Genomic DNA, 16,496 nt, shown 5'->3' with positions numbered 1-16,496 from the left:
TACCAGGAGGACTTGGTTTCTCTCCATTTCTGGGCTGGGCCTTCTACCGGGTTGGCGTCATTCTCTGCCAGCTCCCTACATGGTCAGAAGACTGGTCTGGCCTCATGTCCTCTCAGGTCTAAACCCAAAGGGATAAGTGAGAATCTTCCTGTTCCTACCATGAAGGTCCTGGAAGTCACTTAAGTCACATTTCTACCCCAAACCAGTCCCAGGAGCTTGAGAATGCTAGGCTCGGGTTGGCTGGGCCTGGGTCACATCTCCTGGAGTCTGGGTGGAACCCCATATGGGATGAAAAGGGAGAGGGCAGTACCTGGAGACTTAAAAGCAGTGTTACTAGAGGAAGGGGCCTTGGGTGCCGGGGTGTCAGCCACAAATATTCACCCCTTCCTACAAAAGGGTGGGTGCCCTCAGTCCCCTGCAGTCCTTGGATGCTTTCAAAGCCCTGGAGCATTGCATGTACCTCTCTGCTGCCCCCTGCCCCTCCTGCCCTCTGCCCACTTCTCAGTCTTCCTGTTTCCAGGGTCACTTGTGCTTTTCTTCAGGTCTCAGAGAAACTCAAGCTGGCAGAGAAGACAGCCTTGGACATCGACAGGCTGCGGGACGGCTACCGGCCAGCAGCCAGGAGGGGGGCCATCCTGTTCTTCGTCCTGTCTGAGATGGCCCTGGTGAACTCCATGTACCAGTACTCCCTGATTGCCTTCTTAGAGGTCTTCGGGCTGTCACTGAAGAAGTCGCTGCCCGATTCCATTCTCATGAAACGCCTGAGGAACATCATGGACACACTGACCTTCAACATTTATAACTACGGCTGCACGGGTGAGCTCTCCCCACGGAGGAGGACACATTCGTGTAGTTTGGTGTGCCAGATGTGGCTTTAAGGAAACGTGGTCTGTGAAAATGGAAACTTACCAAACGGCATTTCTTTCTTTCTTTTTTTTGGTTTGAGATAGGGTCTTGCTCCATCACCCAGGCTGGAGTGCAGTGGTGCGATCACAGCTCACTGCAACCTCCACCTCCCAGGCTCAGGTGATCCTCCTACCTCACCCTCCAGAGTAGCTGGGACTACAAGGCACGCCACCATGCCCAGCTAAGTTTTTGTGTATTTTGTAGAGATGGGGTTTCACTATGTTGCCCAGGCTGGTCTCGAACTCCTGAGCTCAAACGATCCACCCACCTTGGCCTCCCGAAGTGCTGGGATTACGAGGTATGAGCCATCATGCCCAGCTCTGAATGGCATTCTTAAGTGTGGCGATTCATGTTAAAAGAAGAATGTTTAAAGCACTGAATTTTAAGATAGCAGCTTTATTGAGATACAATTTACATACCATAAATTCACCCTTTAAAAATGTACAGTTTGGTGATTCACAGCATATTCATAGAGTTGTGCAGCCATCACTACTCTCTCGCTCTGGAACGTGTCCACCAGCCCCGAAATGAAATCCCACACCCATTAGCAGTCACCCCCGGCCCCCCGCTCCTAGTCCCTGGCAGTCACCACTCTGCCTTCCATCTGTAGGGATTTACTTGTGCTGAACACTTCATGTCAATGGCATCATAGGGTGTGTGACTTCATGACTGGCATCTTTCATTCCACATCGTGACCTCACGGTTGATCCGTGTTGCTGCGTGTGTCAGCACTTCGTTCCCGTCTGTGGCTGAGTCACATTCCATGTATGGACAGACCACACTGTGTTTACTCACCCGTCACCTGATGGGCATTTGGGTTGTTTTGCTTTTTTGCTATTAAGGCAATGCTCCTGTGGACATTTGTGTGCAGGTTTTTGTGTGAATGTGTGTTTTTAATTCTCTCGGGGGGTGCATCTAGGAAGGGAACTGCTGGATCATAGGTAATTCAATGTCTAACTTTTGAGGAACTGCCACACTATTTCCAAAGTGACTACAGTCTGTCTCGACTCCTAAATCATTGATTTTTTAAAAACACTTTTTGTTATGGAAAACATATACAAAAGAGAACAGTGTCATGATCGTCTGTGCACCTCTCACCTGGCAATGATCAGCTCTGGCTTTGATTATATAATCCAGATGGTTCCCCGTCAACCCAGATTATGTTGAAAATTTGCTTCCTATTCAGATCACTTATCTGTAAGTATGTTAGTTTGTATCTCTAAAACAGAGGTCAGCAAACTTTTTCTGGAAAGGGTCGGATTTTAGGCTTTGAAGGCTAAGTGATTTCTGCCACAACTACTCACTTCTGCAATTGTAGCACAAAGCAGCCATTGGACAATATGGAAGTGAATGGCCATGGCTGTGTTCCAATAAAACTTTATTAGCAAAAACAGGCAGCAGGCTGGATTTGGCCCCTGGCTTGTGGTTTGCCCATCCCTGCTATAAAATAGAAGAATTCTATTTCAAAACGTAGACATAAGGCCATTATCATACCCCCAAATTAATAATTCCTGAACATCATCGTATACCTAGTTTTCAAATGTTCCCATTGTCTTATATGTCATATTTCACATTAGTTTAAATCAGGACCTCATTAAGGGTCTATACATTATAATTGGTTGTGTCACTTAATTTCTCTCTTTTCCCCGTTGCATTTATTTTTATTTTTATTTATTTATTTTTGGAGACAGGGTCTGGCTCTGATGCCCAGGCTGGAGTGCAGTGACACAATCACAGCCTACTGCAACCTCCACCTCCCAGGCTCAAGTGATCCTCCCACTTCAGCCTCCTCGGTAGCTGGGACTACAGGTGCATGCCACCATGCCCAGATAATTTTTTTTTTAATTTTTTGTAGAGATGGTGGTCTCGCCATGTTGCCCAGGCTGGTCTTGAACTCCTGGGCTTAAGGGATCCTCCTGCCTCAGCCTCCCAAAGCGCTGGGACTAGAAGCATAAGCCACCGTGTCTGCCCCACCCCTTGCATTTATCTGTGGAAGAAACTTGCCTGATTGCTGGGTTGTTTCCCGTCGTCTGAATTTTGCGGCTCGCCTCTCTGTGTTGTGTCGTTGGAGGAACTCTCAAATGCCAATACATGTAGTTCTTTTCTCATGAGACCTTAAGACTCCCCAGTGAAGAGTCTTCAGCCTTTTCCTAGAGTATGTAATCCTGGCTACCAGCCTTCGTGGAAGCATGTGAGAAAAGAAGGCTGTCAATTTCAGCATTCATCATGAAAACTTGCACTGAAAACCATCTTTTCAGTATGGTTTCCCCTCAACTATGCCTGGTGTTCCCCTGTCCAGAGACCCTGCTTTATCTTTTCCAAAGTTCACTTGGGTGGGGCAGGCAGTTGCCTGGCAGCATGGAGTGAGAGGGGATCTGGGATCTGACTGCTTGTCAAACAAGCTGTCCACCCATCTTCCTGTTTTTAGCCCATATTCACCCACACTTCCAAAGGATCTGGAACTGCCAGTTCCTGAGCTTTTGATGCATTCTGTGGTTTGCATCTCAGCTTTATCTCCTCCTCATGTAAGAGTCAACTTTCTCAGCTCTGCTAAATCAATTATCACTTGTCCATCTGTCTGTAGCTTGCAGTTTTTTTGTTTTTTTGTTTTTTTTTTTAAGGCAGAATGTCACTCTGTTGTCCAGGCTGGAGTGCAGTGGTGCGATCTTAGCTCACTGCAACCGCACCTGGAGTTGCTTGCAAAATTTTATTGCTTTTGTGTTTTCTCCAATTTTCTGGGAGCTTATACCTTTTTAAAAAACTCACCATTAGGCCAGGCACAATGGCTCACGCCTGTAATCCCAGCACTTTGGGTCGCCGAGGTGGGCGGATCACGAGGTCAAGAGATGAAGACCATCCTGGCCAACATGGTGAAACCCCGTCTCTACTAAAAATACAAAAATTAGCTGGGTGTGGTGGCACATGCCTGTAGTCCTAGCTACTCGAGAGGCTGAGGCAGGAGAATGGCTTGAACCTGGGAGGCGGAGGTTGCAGTGAGCCAAGATCATGCCACTGCACACACAAAAAAATCAAAAAACAAAAGCAAACAAAAAACCTCACCATTTCAGGTGGTTTTTGGAAAGGAGTTGGGAGAAACTCAGAATGGCCATTTTTAAGCAGGGGCCTGTAGAGCGACCTTTAGAAAGCAGAGGTGGACAGGGCACACTTGCATCCCTTTCCAGTCCTCTTTTGCTGAGACACTGTACTGACAGTGATGTTTTCCATGCACCAGTGCTTGTTGTATTAAGTTTGCCATGCCTGCCTTAACAAAATACCACTGACTGGGTGGCTTAAGCAACAGAAATTTATTTTCTCATAGTTTTGGAGGTCAGAAGTCCAAAATCAAGGTTTTGGTAGATTTCGTTTCTCCTTAGGACGCTCCCCTTGGCTTACAGGAGGCCGTCTTTCTGCTGTGTCCACACAAGGTCTTTCTTCTCTGCGTGTGAATCCCTGGTGTCTGTGTGTGTCCAAATTTCCTCCTCTTGTAAGGACACCAGTGAGGTTGGACTGGGCCCACCCTAATGGCCTCATTTGAACTTAATCATCTCTTTAAAGACCCTGTCTCCAAATACCATCATATTCTGAGGTACTGGAAGTTAGGGTTTCAATATGTGAAGTTTGGAGAAATATAATTTAGCCCTTAACAGTTGGGCAGAAAAGAGATTGTTTCTATAGGACTCACTTAAGTAGCCAACCCTCCTAACACATATGAAGTAGAATTCAAATTACAAATTTTGACTTACACAATTTTTTTTTCCAGGAACACATGTCTTCTGTTAAAAAGCAAAAAAGAAGAAAGCTGGTATTTTGCATCCATCAATAAACAGTCTGTTGATGGAGTGTGTGTCCTCTGCAGTAGAGGTTGGCAAACCCCTAGCCAGCATCCAAATCTGGCCCACTGCCTGCTTTTGTAAATAAAGTTTTATTGGAACAGGACCATATCCATTAGTATACATATTGTCTATGGTTGCTTTTGCACTACAATGGTGGAGTTGAGTGGTTATGACCATCTAGCTTCCAAAGCCAAAAATATTTACTATCTGGCCCTTTGTAGAAAGTTTGCCAACACCTCTTCTAGACTCTAATGGACACGAATGCCATGGAGTCAGGCAAACAACCTGCCTTCGGTTGAGAGGGTGGCTCTGAGCCCCAACTGTACTGCCCCTCACTGGCTTTTCCTCTTCCCAGGACGATGTGATTTTACCTACTGTAGACACAGCCATTTCTGTTACATACAGGAGCATGTCACTACAGACTGGGGCATGACCTAGGAACTGAGCTTATCTTTTTTGCACTTAGATATTCATGGACATTGGGTGCAGAGAGGGCTAAATGCAGCCATACAGTTTGAGTGTTTCATTTCTCTTACATTTAAGCACAGTGTGCGTAAGAAACTCAGGGTTTTTTTAAGAAATCAATGCTCGTCTGATGTTTCTCTCCAGGGCTGTTTGAGAGGCACAAGCTACTCTTTTCTTTTAATATGACCATCAAGATAGAACAAGCAGAAGGGAGAGTCCCTCAAGAAGAATTAGATTTCTTTCTAAAAGGTAATGAATTTGCCTAGCTTCATTCCTCCCATCTCCTTGCCCACACGATACGTGTATATAAGTTTGTCCATTAAAACAAACAATCACAAAAATTTGCCTTAAAACTTGGCTCCCAACAGCACTGCATTTTTCACTATTCCAGTTGATCATTCCAGCCTCAGAAATGGCTCTGGTTGAACTCGGAGCAGCCAGCCTCTGTCTCGGGGCTACCCTGAGGCTGGAAGCTGGATGCTACACTGAGCGTCTAGTTGGTGTCACTGGTGGTGACGAGGGCAAGCCCGGGCCACTTCCTCTTTCCAGTCTCCTTCTTGAGAAGTGGACTTTTCCCCAAAAGTGAGAGAAGTCAAAGCAAAGTTGCCTGCTTTGTGTTGGCAGCACAACGGCTGTTTGCTTCTCTTCCGTTGTGATTAGGAAACATTTCCCTGGAGAAAAGCAGAAGAAAAAAGCCCTGCGCTTGGTTGTCTGACCAAGGATGGGAAGATATCATTCTTTTATCAGAAATGTTTTCAGACAGCTTTGGGCGACTTCCTGATGATGTTGAGAATAACCAGACTGTCTGGCAGGAGGTGAGCCCATGCTCCCTTTCTCCTCCTCTCCTTCCCCACATGTCAACAATCTCTAAACCTCAACTGTGGCCCAACCCCTTAAGAGAAGACACTCCTTTGAGTAACCCATTAGTGTGTAATTGATGTAACCCATTAGTGTGTAATTGATGCCCTCTAACTCTCTGATTGGAATTCTCCTTTGGCTAATTCAGCTAGTTGTATGGGAGATCCAATCATCTACCTGTCCATCCATCCATCCATCCATCCATCCATCCATCCATCCATCCATGCCTGTATCCATCCACCCACCTACCCACCCACCCATCCATCCATCCATTTACCCACCTACCCATTCATCTACCCATCCACCCGCCCACCCACCTACTCATTCATCCATTCATCCATTCATCCCTGTATCCATCCACCCACCCACCCACCCATCCATCCATTTACCCACCTACCCATTCATCTACCCATCCACCCGCCCACCCACCTACTCATTCATCCATTCATCCATTCATCCCTGTATCCATCCACCCACCCAGCCACCCATCCATCCATTCACCCACCTACCCATTCATCTACCCATCTGCCCGCCCACCCACCTACTCATCCATCCATCCATTCATTCCTGTATCCATCCACCCACCTACCCACCCACCCATCCATCCATTTACCCACCTACCCATTCATCTACCCATCCGCCCGCCCACCCACTTACTCATCCATCCATCCACCCATTCATGCACCCACCTATCCATCTACCTACCGACCCATCCATCCAAGAAATAGTTGTTGGGCATCTACCATGTACCATGTCCCTTGATGGGCACTCGGTGAATAAGAGTTCCTCCTTTCTGAATGTCATAGTCTTTGGAGGTAGAGAATGACAGATCTGACCAGGTGGCCTTCAGTTACTACACCTATAAGTTCTCATCCCTTTCCAGTGGCTTCTGCCACCTTCACACACAAATGGGGACCTATGTCATTTCTGAGTTGATGCCACAATGAATATTCTTTGCTTTTCCCAGTGGTATGACCTGGATTCACTGGAGCAGTTTCCATTCCCCTTGGGTTATGATAACAACATCACCCCTTTCCAGAAATTGCTTATTTTGCGCTGTTTCCGTGTGGATCGGGTCTATCGGGCAGTGACTGACTATGTGACTATAACAATGGGAGAGAAGTAAGTGTGTCATTTTGTTGATCTGCTGCTTTCCGTGGGGTGTGATCGCTAGCATCCTCCCACCCTGGGCCCAAAGAAAGCAGAGGCTGACCAGCTCCCGAGACAGCTGTCGCCACCCTGTCTGGACAATATTCCATAGCCAATATTCTAGAATTCTTCAATATTCTAGAACAGTGCTAATCACAAGAAATTCAATGTGAGCCACATGTGCAGTTTCGAAAGTTCTAGTAGCTCCATTAGAAAAGAAATGAGCACAATTAATTGTAATATATTTTATTTAAATGAATATATTAAAATTATTTAAATGTACAATCAATATGAACATGATTGAGACATTTTACATGCTTTTTTTTTGGTATTAAGTCTTCAAAATCCTGTGTGAATTCACACTTACAGCACATCTCAATTGGGGCCAGCCACATTTTAAGTGCTGAGTCACCACGTGTGCCTCATGGCCATCGCACTGGACAATGTTGCTCTAGCATGGGTACAAAGCCAGGCAGAGAGCGTGGGACTGCAGCTCAGATGTGCCCTTGCAGCCAGCAGGCCATGGCAGTGAGTGATGAGGCTGGGTGGAGTCCTGGTCCCTGGGCAGCTGCCCTTAGCTCCTGCTCACTGATACCATGTGCCACTGGGAACCCACAGTGGCTGGATCCTCTGACTCTGAAAGAAGCTAGAACTTCAGATTTTTACCTGAAATATCCCTGCATCTTTGTGTTGGCAATGAATTTTAAAACACACGTCTGGGTCAGGTGCAGTGGCTCATACCTGTAATCCCAGCACTTCAGGAGGCTGATGTGGGAGGATCGCTTGAGGCCAGGAGTTCGAGACCAGCCTGGGCAACATAGCGAGATACTGCCTCTAAAAAATAAAAAATTAAAAAAAAAAAATGAGCCAGCTGCGGTGGCGCACACCTGTAGTCAAGCTACTAAGGAAGCTGAGGTGGGAGGATGGCTTGAGCCTGAGAGTTTGAGGCTGCAGTGAGCTATGATAGCACCACTGTACTCCAGCCTGGGCAACAGAGTGAGATTGTATCTCTCAATTAAAAAAAAAAGAAAAAGAAAAAAACCCACACACAAAACTCAAAATTCAAGATGTGGACCATTCAGGACACACCTGTGGAACCTCAGGGTTTTGTGCCATGGGCACGCCCACCTGGAGGGCAAGCTGAGGTGCACAGCTCAGCACAAACCAACTGAATTGAGCGTGCAGGGGGTACAGGAGTTCCCCATCAGGGTGGGAGACATGCATAGAAACTAGAATCTAAAACGGAAGACTGCCAAGAGCTATCCCAGATGAGGGGTCAGAAGGTTCTGGACCCTGGAGGAGGCAGCAGTGATCAGACAGACCAGCCCCTGGTCTGAAGCTGTCTTCCTGGGAGAGTTTTCTGACTGTGTTTCTTTCACCAGGTATGTGCAGCCCCCAATGATCAGCTTTGAAGCTATTTTTGAGCAGAGCACTCCAAATTCACCCATTGTGTTTATCCTGAGTCCTGGCTCTGACCCTGCCAGTGATCTTATGAAATTAGCAGAGCGAAGTGGTTTTGGAGGAAATCGCCTCAAATTCCTTGCAATGGGTCAAGGTCAAGAGAAGGTAATTTGTGGCTGAAAGGAACAAACTCTACATTTAGGGGAGGTCCCTGGTGTCTGCTAAGGAGGAGCTAACCTGGATTTAAGCTGAGAGTGCCACGCCACAAAGAAGTTGGATGCATTTCCGAGCAAAGAAGCAGTAATGAAACACTGGGTAGATGACAATAATAGTTATGATTTCACAACCTTGTGTTGTGATCATGGTGCTGTGCTTTTCTTTTTTTTTCCTTTTTCTTTTTTGAGACAGGGTCTCGCTTTGTCACCCACGCTGGAGTGCAGTGGTGCGAACATAGCTCGCTGCAGCCTCGACCTCCTGACTGTTAAGTGATCGTCCTGCCTCAGCCTCCCCAGTAGCAGCTGGGACTACAGGCATGCATCACCATGACTGGCTAATGTTTTTTGTATTTTCTGTAGAGAAAAATACAAATATGTCACCATGTTGCCCTGGCTGGTCTTGAACTCCTGGACTCAAGCGATCCTCCCACTTCGGCCTCCCAAAGTGGGATCACAGGCATGAGCCACGGTGCCCAGGCTGTGCTGTCTTCAAAGCCCTTACACACACAGTCCTTACCTTCCTTAGTCCCTGAACAGCCTCATTGCAGATCAGAATTATGATGGCCCCAGTTGCATGGCCAAGGGAGTGGGTCGAGAGAGGCTGAGCCCAGGACCATTCAGGACAGAACTGTGGCGCAAATCCTCCTATCCTTCTGAGCCAGAGAGCTTTCTTTCCTGAGATCTTGCCTCTCTGCATCACAGTGCTCCCTGCTAGAACTTGCTACGCAAGTTCAGTACAATGTGGGACAAAGCTTGCAGGAAAAGCCTGTGCGTCAGCAAGTGTGATGGTCGCAGGCATGCGTGTTGGGGTCAGAGGGAGCTGACTGCCAGTCCTGGCTTTGCTATGAACTGCGAGGCTTTGGGTAAGCCCCTCTGCTGCTGAAAGCCCCTGGGTGAGATGAGGATGGCCATACCCATGCTGGATGGCCCAGAAGGCAAGCCCTGGGCACCAGCAAGGCGGGCCAGCTCTCTCAACCACAACACTGAAAGAAGCGATTGTAACATCAGCGCTCATGTGTTTTAAGCCATTTCAGAAACCAAGGCTTGATTTGGGTGTTTAGCTTGTTTGTGCTTGAATTACATTTGGGAGGGGACATGGTGATTGTTTTCCAGGCCTAGGGCCCTGACGATCTTACAGTGGCCAGGACAATCCCTACTTCCTGGTAGGCTTTAGCTGGTCTGTTGCAGCCCTGCTCAGGAGTCCTTGGGACAGGAGCGACTTTGTGGGAGAAGCTGGGGTTTCTAGGGCCAGGGAGGCTGATGAGTGCAAAATGCTAACCCATCTTCCAGGCTGTGTGTGACCAGCTCAGCGCACCCACGGGGCCCATGGGGTTTTTAAAAGATGGTTTATTTGAAGTCTCCTTCTGTAGCTCCTGGATCCTTGGCTTTCTTTTGGCTGCTGTTGGAGCTGGCCGTCACCTTTCTGTGGGGGTGGAGTGGGTCTCTGGAGAGCACGGGGTTGGGTTTGGATGCCAACTCCCCCCTCTCCTCCTCCCTCTCCCCTGGCGCAGGTGGCCCTGCAGCTGCTGGAGACTGCGGTGGCTCGCGGGCAGTGGCTGATGCTGCAGAACTGCCACCTCCTGGTCAAGTGGCTGAAAGATCTGGAGAAGTCCCTGGAGAGGATCACCAAGCCCCACCCAGACTTCCGCCTATGGCTCACCACGGACCCCACCAAGGGCTTCCCCATCGGGATTCTGCAGAAGTCCCTAAAGGTCTGGCTTCAGGATGGACACCAACATGCCCAGCACCCAGCTTCTCAGACCACCACCGTGTTGCTGTGGGGCCGGGGTGTGTGTGTGTCTGTGTAGAAATAAACCTTAGGCTGCAGTTGAAACCTCGCGGTTGAAACCCTTCTCATCCCCTCTCTCTCTCTCTCTTTAGAGGGGGCTGCTGTCCTGGGTGGGTGTTTGTGAATCCCAGGCCTATCTCTACCAATTCTGCATGTGTCCCTAACAATATCTAGGCTGCTTTTTATAAAGTTCATGCCCCCCCCCGCCACCCCATAGCCTGCAGTTCTCTATTGCTGACTGCAGAAGTTTTGGGTGGTTTACATGCCCCATTTAATTTATTCTCCAGCAAATTCTTTTGGAAAGGTTTTGTCATTCCCCGTCTCTCTCTGGGGAGGTGGAGGGAAGACTTTACTTTCATTCTATAGTAAAGGATCTCATGGTTCAGAGGAAGGTCAAAGACCCTTGATCCTTGACCCTGAGAGCTAGAACATCTAGTCCTTTAACTTCTTAGCCTGGGCTCTGGACAAGAGACTTTAGCTATTGGAGGTCTCAGACAGCTCCGCAGAGAGGAAGGAAAGCGCAGTGCCTGCATTGCGCACACTCTTCCAAGCTTGTGGGCCTGCGGTCTCCATCACTGTGCGTTTTCTTCTCTTCTGAAGGTTGTCACCGAGCCGCCCAATGGGCTGAAACTCAACATGAGGGCAACTTACTTCAAGATCTCTCACGAAATGCTGGACCAGTGCCCGCACCCTGCCTTCAAGCCGCTGGTCTACGTGCTGGCATTCTTTCATGCCGTGGTGCAGGAGAGAAGAAAGTTTGGGAAGATTGGCTGGAACGTGTACTATGACTTCAATGAATCTGACTTCCAGGTGGACAGCGGCTGCTGCTCCTTGGAAATGGCTTCCTTAGGCGACTGCTTCCTCCCCGACTTTCCTCTGAGTTCAACCACAGCAGGGTTGCGCCATTCCCAGCAGCCTTTTCAGAAAAGTATCAGAATGTGAACAGCTTGGTGGGTTTCAGTGTAACTGAGTGTGTTCTCTTCTTTTAAGGTCTGCATGGAAATTCTGAACACATACTTAACGAAAGCCTTCCAGCAACGGGACCCGAGGATCCCGTGGGGCAGCCTCAAGTACCTAATTGGAGAGGTAGGGGTGAGCGGGGATCCTTCTGCAGGTGCCTCTGGAGCTACAGAGCTGTGGCCTTGTGCCCCTATTTTCCTCTGAGCCCTCAGAGCCAGCCTCTTCTGCCCCTGTTCCCCTTGGGTCTCTGTGACATTCTCTCTGCTCTCACTCAGTTGTTATTTGTCCTAAGTGAGCTCTATTCACACAGAGGTTCCCTGAGCTGGATCCATGGCTGGGGATCCAGGCTAGGCAGCCTCTAGCCCCTTGCTTCCGCTGTCACTGTGTACAGAGCTCACAGGAAGCTTCCCCGGTGGTCTGTACACGGCTCGAGCAGTGACATCAATTCCAAAGACAGAAGCAGCTGCTGGCTTCTTTGGCTGTTTGATGTGTTTGGGGGACTTTACTTGCTGCACAGGGGCCACCAACACTTTCTGAGGGCTTCTTATTGCTTTGGGCCCTATCCCTTGGGAAGCCAGCAAAGCCACAGATCAATTGTGTGAACAGTGGCCCAAAAGGTTATGCAAGTCAACAGGTTCGAGCCTTGCAGCAGCCAGGTTGTAGGAGTCTCTTGACCCTGGGTGCGCCTCTGGCCCCGGGCCCCCAGGGTACACACAGTAGGTTCTGAGCTCGTGGCTGGCTCTCAGGCCCTCTAATTTCAGGTCATGTACGGAGGACGGGCCATCGACAGCTTTGATCGCCGCATCCTGACCATCTATATGGATGAGTACCTGGGGGACTTTATTTTTGATACTTTCCAGCCATTCCACTTCTTCCGGAACAAGGAAGTGGACTACAAAATCCCTGTTGGTGATGAAAAGGAGAAATTTGTTGGTGAGATTTCTCAGACATGAAAAGATTTTCGAGGCTTTTTCTAAGGCAGACCATACATTTCAACTGGTTCCTCTCCTGGTGGGGCTCCGTGGCTGGTCAGGTGTGGTCTCTTAAGCCTGTTAGGTGGCTTGGCAGACAATTCCTGGCTGCAGAGCTGATAGAGTTCAGATTTCCCATCCTGCAATGATGCTAAATAAATCAGGGTCCACCTGGAAGGGCAGAGTGGCCACAGTGAAGCTCACTGAGCCATTTTCAGAAAACATGAATATACAGTTGGACTGGGTGTGGTAGTGTAGAATTTTTACATTAAAAACGTCATTGGCCGGTCATGGTGACTTGCACCTAGTAATCCCTTCTTTGGAAGGTCAAGAAGGGCAGATCGCTTGAGCCCAGAAGTTCAAGACCAGCCTGGGCCACCAAGCAAGATCCCATCTCTACAAAAAATAAAAAATCAAAACAAAAACAAAAACAAAAAATTAAACAAAAAACAAAAAATAAAAAAATTAGTTGAGTGTGGTAGTGAACACCTATAGTACCAGCTACTTGGGAGGCTGAGATGGGAGAAATGCTTGAGCCCAGGAGGTCGAGGCTGTAGTGATCAATGATCACGTCAGTGCACTCCAGCCTGGGTGACTGAGTGAGACCCTGTCTCAAAAAAAAAAAAAAAAAAAAAATCACCCTCTAAACAGTAGAAATTAGTCTTGCATGTCTGAGGACTTTGAGGCTGTGGGCCCTGAGAAAGCACAGGTGGCTAGATAGTGCCACCTCCATTGTTCTCTTGATTGCAGAAGCCATTGAGGCCCTCCCGCTTGCCAACACGCCAGAAGTGTTTGGTCTCCACTCCAACGCTGAGATTGGCTATTACACACAGGCGGCTCGAGATATGTGGGCTCACCTGCTGGAGCTGCAGCCTCAGACAGGTAAAGTCTTACTCAGGAGGACTTCATTAGTTTGAGTGGGGTTTTACGATTGCTTCTTGTAGCTCTCCCACATTGCTGATGCCTTTCCCAGAACCGGAAGGCTCAGGAGGCTCCAGTTCTACACATAGATGCCTTGCTTTCTCTGAAAAGTGTCCTGGTTTTAGGAGAATCCAGCAGTGGCATCAGCCGCGATGACTATATTGGTCAAGTGGCCAAAGACATAGAAAACAAGATGCCCAAAGTCTTTGACTTGGACCAAGTGAGGAAGCGCCTTGGAACAGGAATCTCCCCCACTTCGGTGGTGCTCCTGCAGGAGCTGGAACGCTTCAACAAGCTTGTGGTCCGGATGACCAAGTCTCTGGCTGAACTTCAAAGGGTGAGCCTGTCTCTCACGTGTAGATTACTGCCTAGGTATGTGGCGCCTGGGTTTCTGAGAGCGTGTTGCCAATTGCTCTTGATTTCTAAATAGGCCTTAGCTGGAGAAGTTGGAATGAGCAATGAGTTAGACGATGTGGCCAGGTCTCTTTTTATCGGGCATATCCCTAATATCTGGAGAAGGCTTGCTCCTGACACCTTAAAGTCCCTTGGAAACTGGATGGTCTACTTCCTGCGGCGGTTCAGCCAGTACATGTTGTGGGTAAGAGGCACGTCACTACCTCCTCTCTGCCGATTCAAGTGTCAACCTAGACTTCCTCAAACCACCTCCCAAGCCCCTCTTTCCATGTCCCAGCAGTAACCTCTGTTAAAGTTTACTGGATGCTCTGGAAATGGTCTGAGATTCTTACAAGCATATCTGTATCTTTCGTTTTTCCTTTTCTTTTTTCTTTTGAAGACTCTGAAGCATACTATGCATACCCGATTATTTTATCTAAGCGTGTATCTGGCACTTGTTCCATATTAGTGCACAGAAAGCAAGCTCGTTCTTTTTTAGAGTATGCCATTGTACAAATGTCCCATATCCTTTCTCTTCCTTCTGTATCCTGAAAATATGGTAACTGTCTACATTTAGGTGGTTACCATATATATATATATATATTTTTTGCTAATACGAATAACATTCTGGTGCACATGTCTATGAATATGCATAGGGGTGTATTCCACGGATAAATTCTGACAGTGGAAGAGTTGGATCAAAGAGCGTGTGCATTTTAAATTTTGATAGCTCTTGTTGGATGGTTCTTAGAAAGGCTGAAACCGCAGTCTATGAGAGTGCTTCTTTCCTCACCTCTGCAACACTGTGTTCTTAACATTTTGGATCACTGTCTCCCTGATAGGTGAAAATAAGATCTCATTGTTTTGCTTTGCATGTCTTTATGGTGAGCCTGAGTGTATTTCGCATGCTTTACAGATATTTTGTGTTGGCTTTTTCTGTGAATTGTCTTTTTGTATCTGGATTTCATTTTTAGTAAGGTCTCCATCTTTCTCACTGATGTTTAAGAGCTCCTTGCAAATCAAAGAAATTAGCCCTTGGTCTGCTGTGTTGCAGATATTTCTCCCAGCTTGTCATAAGTCTTGACTTTGCTTACATTATTTTTTCCACAGAAAAGCTTTACATTTTTATGTAGTCAAACCTACAAGGCTTTTCTTTGTTATCCTGGGCTTTGTATTTCCTACTCCATGATATGAAAGCATTCATTGGAGATGTGGCCTAGTACTTTTGTGGTTTTATTTTTATATCTAAATCTTTGATCTATCTGGAATGTGGCAGTCCAGATTGTTTTTCTCAAATGGGCGGCCAGTTGTGCCAATGCCATCTTTTGCCACTCAGGTGAAATACGTCTTTTATCATAAACTTCCAGGCCAGCTTTGACCTGGCATTGGATGGCAGCCCCAGGCTCCCAGCACTTGCCCTCTCTTCTCTCCAGGTCACCGAGGGCGAGCCCAGCGTGATGTGGCTCTCGGGGCTGCATGTCCCTGAGTCCTACCTCACAGCGCTGGTGCAGGCCACCTGCCGGAAGAACAGCTGGCCGCTGGACCGCTCCACCTTGTTCACACAAGTGACCAAGTTCCAGGACGCAGATGAAGTGAATGAGCGGGCGGGACAAGGTACCATCAGCTCGTCAGGGATCCACAGCCTCTCACTTAGGATTTCTCTCCCTGAGCCACCTCCAAGTCAAAGGGATAGGCATAGCATGGGCCTCGATGGGCCAGGCCATGTTTGAAAGACAGCCTGCTGCAAATATTTCCTGTGTCTGTGCACTGCCCATGTCGTAACACCTCTGAAGGTGGATACAGAAGTTTCTCTTCCACTTTCTCCGTTGAGACCTGGGGTCTATGGCAGGGGAGACCTGAACCATGTTCACTCTGCTAGCTCATGGGAAGTGGGCTCCTAGGGCAGAATTAGCTCTTGCAAAAACCATCAGGTGGCTTTCCTGTAACCTCTGACGGGGCCAGGGGCATGGGAGCCACAGAGCAGTATGAACTAACTTGGTTGGAACTCTTTGATTATGCCATAACTTCAGGTCCCTTAGACACTGGTTACTGACAGTGTAAACGAGAGCTGGAAACTGCTGTTTCCCTGGGGCCATGTTGTCTTAAGAGTTCATTTAACTGCAAGGAACAAAAGCTCTTTTGAGATGGCTTAAGGAGTGGGGACTTATAGTAAAGATGTAGGGACTCTCCAGCTCTCAGTGGCGGGGGAGCTGGCAGGTGTCTGGGCTGCCACTCTCTCTGGGGCCACAGGCGTGGGCTCCTCTCTTCTCCTCTTTGTATGTCTGCTGGGTCCTCCTTCCCGGGGACCACTTTCTCTGTGAGGCCTCCACTTCCTGCTCCCCAGCCACTTCGGCTCACAAGGTAGCCGGGGTTGCCATGGTGCCCATTCTGACTCTGGTGCCATGTATCTTCCTAGCCTGGGGGCCCAGGGTGGTCTAAGTCCGTCGACCTTGGTGCCTCATTCCTGGGGGAGAGGCCACCGCCCCGTACCCACTTCTCTGGGCCATGGGGGAGGGCCACGGGGTGTCCTGTCTGAGCCACTCCTCCACAGAGGGAAAGTGGGCAGGACAGAAGCGCTGGAGAAGGGCCTCGGCTGTCCCCAGGGCGCTGGGGAGGAGGCCAGCCAGTGGCTTGT

The 16,496-nt window shown here is 48.3% G+C and overlaps 1 protein-coding gene across 1 annotated transcript in view; it reads left to right on the top strand.

The window, feature by feature from the left end:
- Positions 1-16,496, top strand: part of DNAH10 (dynein axonemal heavy chain 10) — a 184,638-nt gene that overhangs the window by 166,977 nt on the left and 1,165 nt on the right. The window contains 13 exon segments of the mRNA XM_030938911.1: positions 543-816; positions 5,349-5,453; positions 5,865-6,019; positions 7,030-7,184; positions 8,594-8,777; positions 10,339-10,539; positions 11,217-11,426; positions 11,607-11,702; positions 12,338-12,509; positions 13,298-13,429; positions 13,594-13,805; positions 13,899-14,066; positions 15,295-15,475. Of these exon segments, the coding sequence (XP_030794771.1) occupies positions 543-816; positions 5,349-5,453; positions 5,865-6,019; positions 7,030-7,184; positions 8,594-8,777; positions 10,339-10,539; positions 11,217-11,426; positions 11,607-11,702; positions 12,338-12,509; positions 13,298-13,429; positions 13,594-13,805; positions 13,899-14,066; positions 15,295-15,475 (2,245 nt within the window).

The sequence above is a fragment of the Rhinopithecus roxellana genome, chromosome 10 (assembly GCF_007565055.1).
Source record: "Rhinopithecus roxellana isolate Shanxi Qingling chromosome 10, ASM756505v1, whole genome shotgun sequence".
Classification (NCBI taxonomy): Eukaryota; Metazoa; Chordata; class Mammalia; order Primates; family Cercopithecidae; genus Rhinopithecus; species Rhinopithecus roxellana.
The sequence above is the reverse complement of the archived record's forward strand: the minus strand, read 5'-3'. Positions and strand labels throughout refer to the sequence as shown.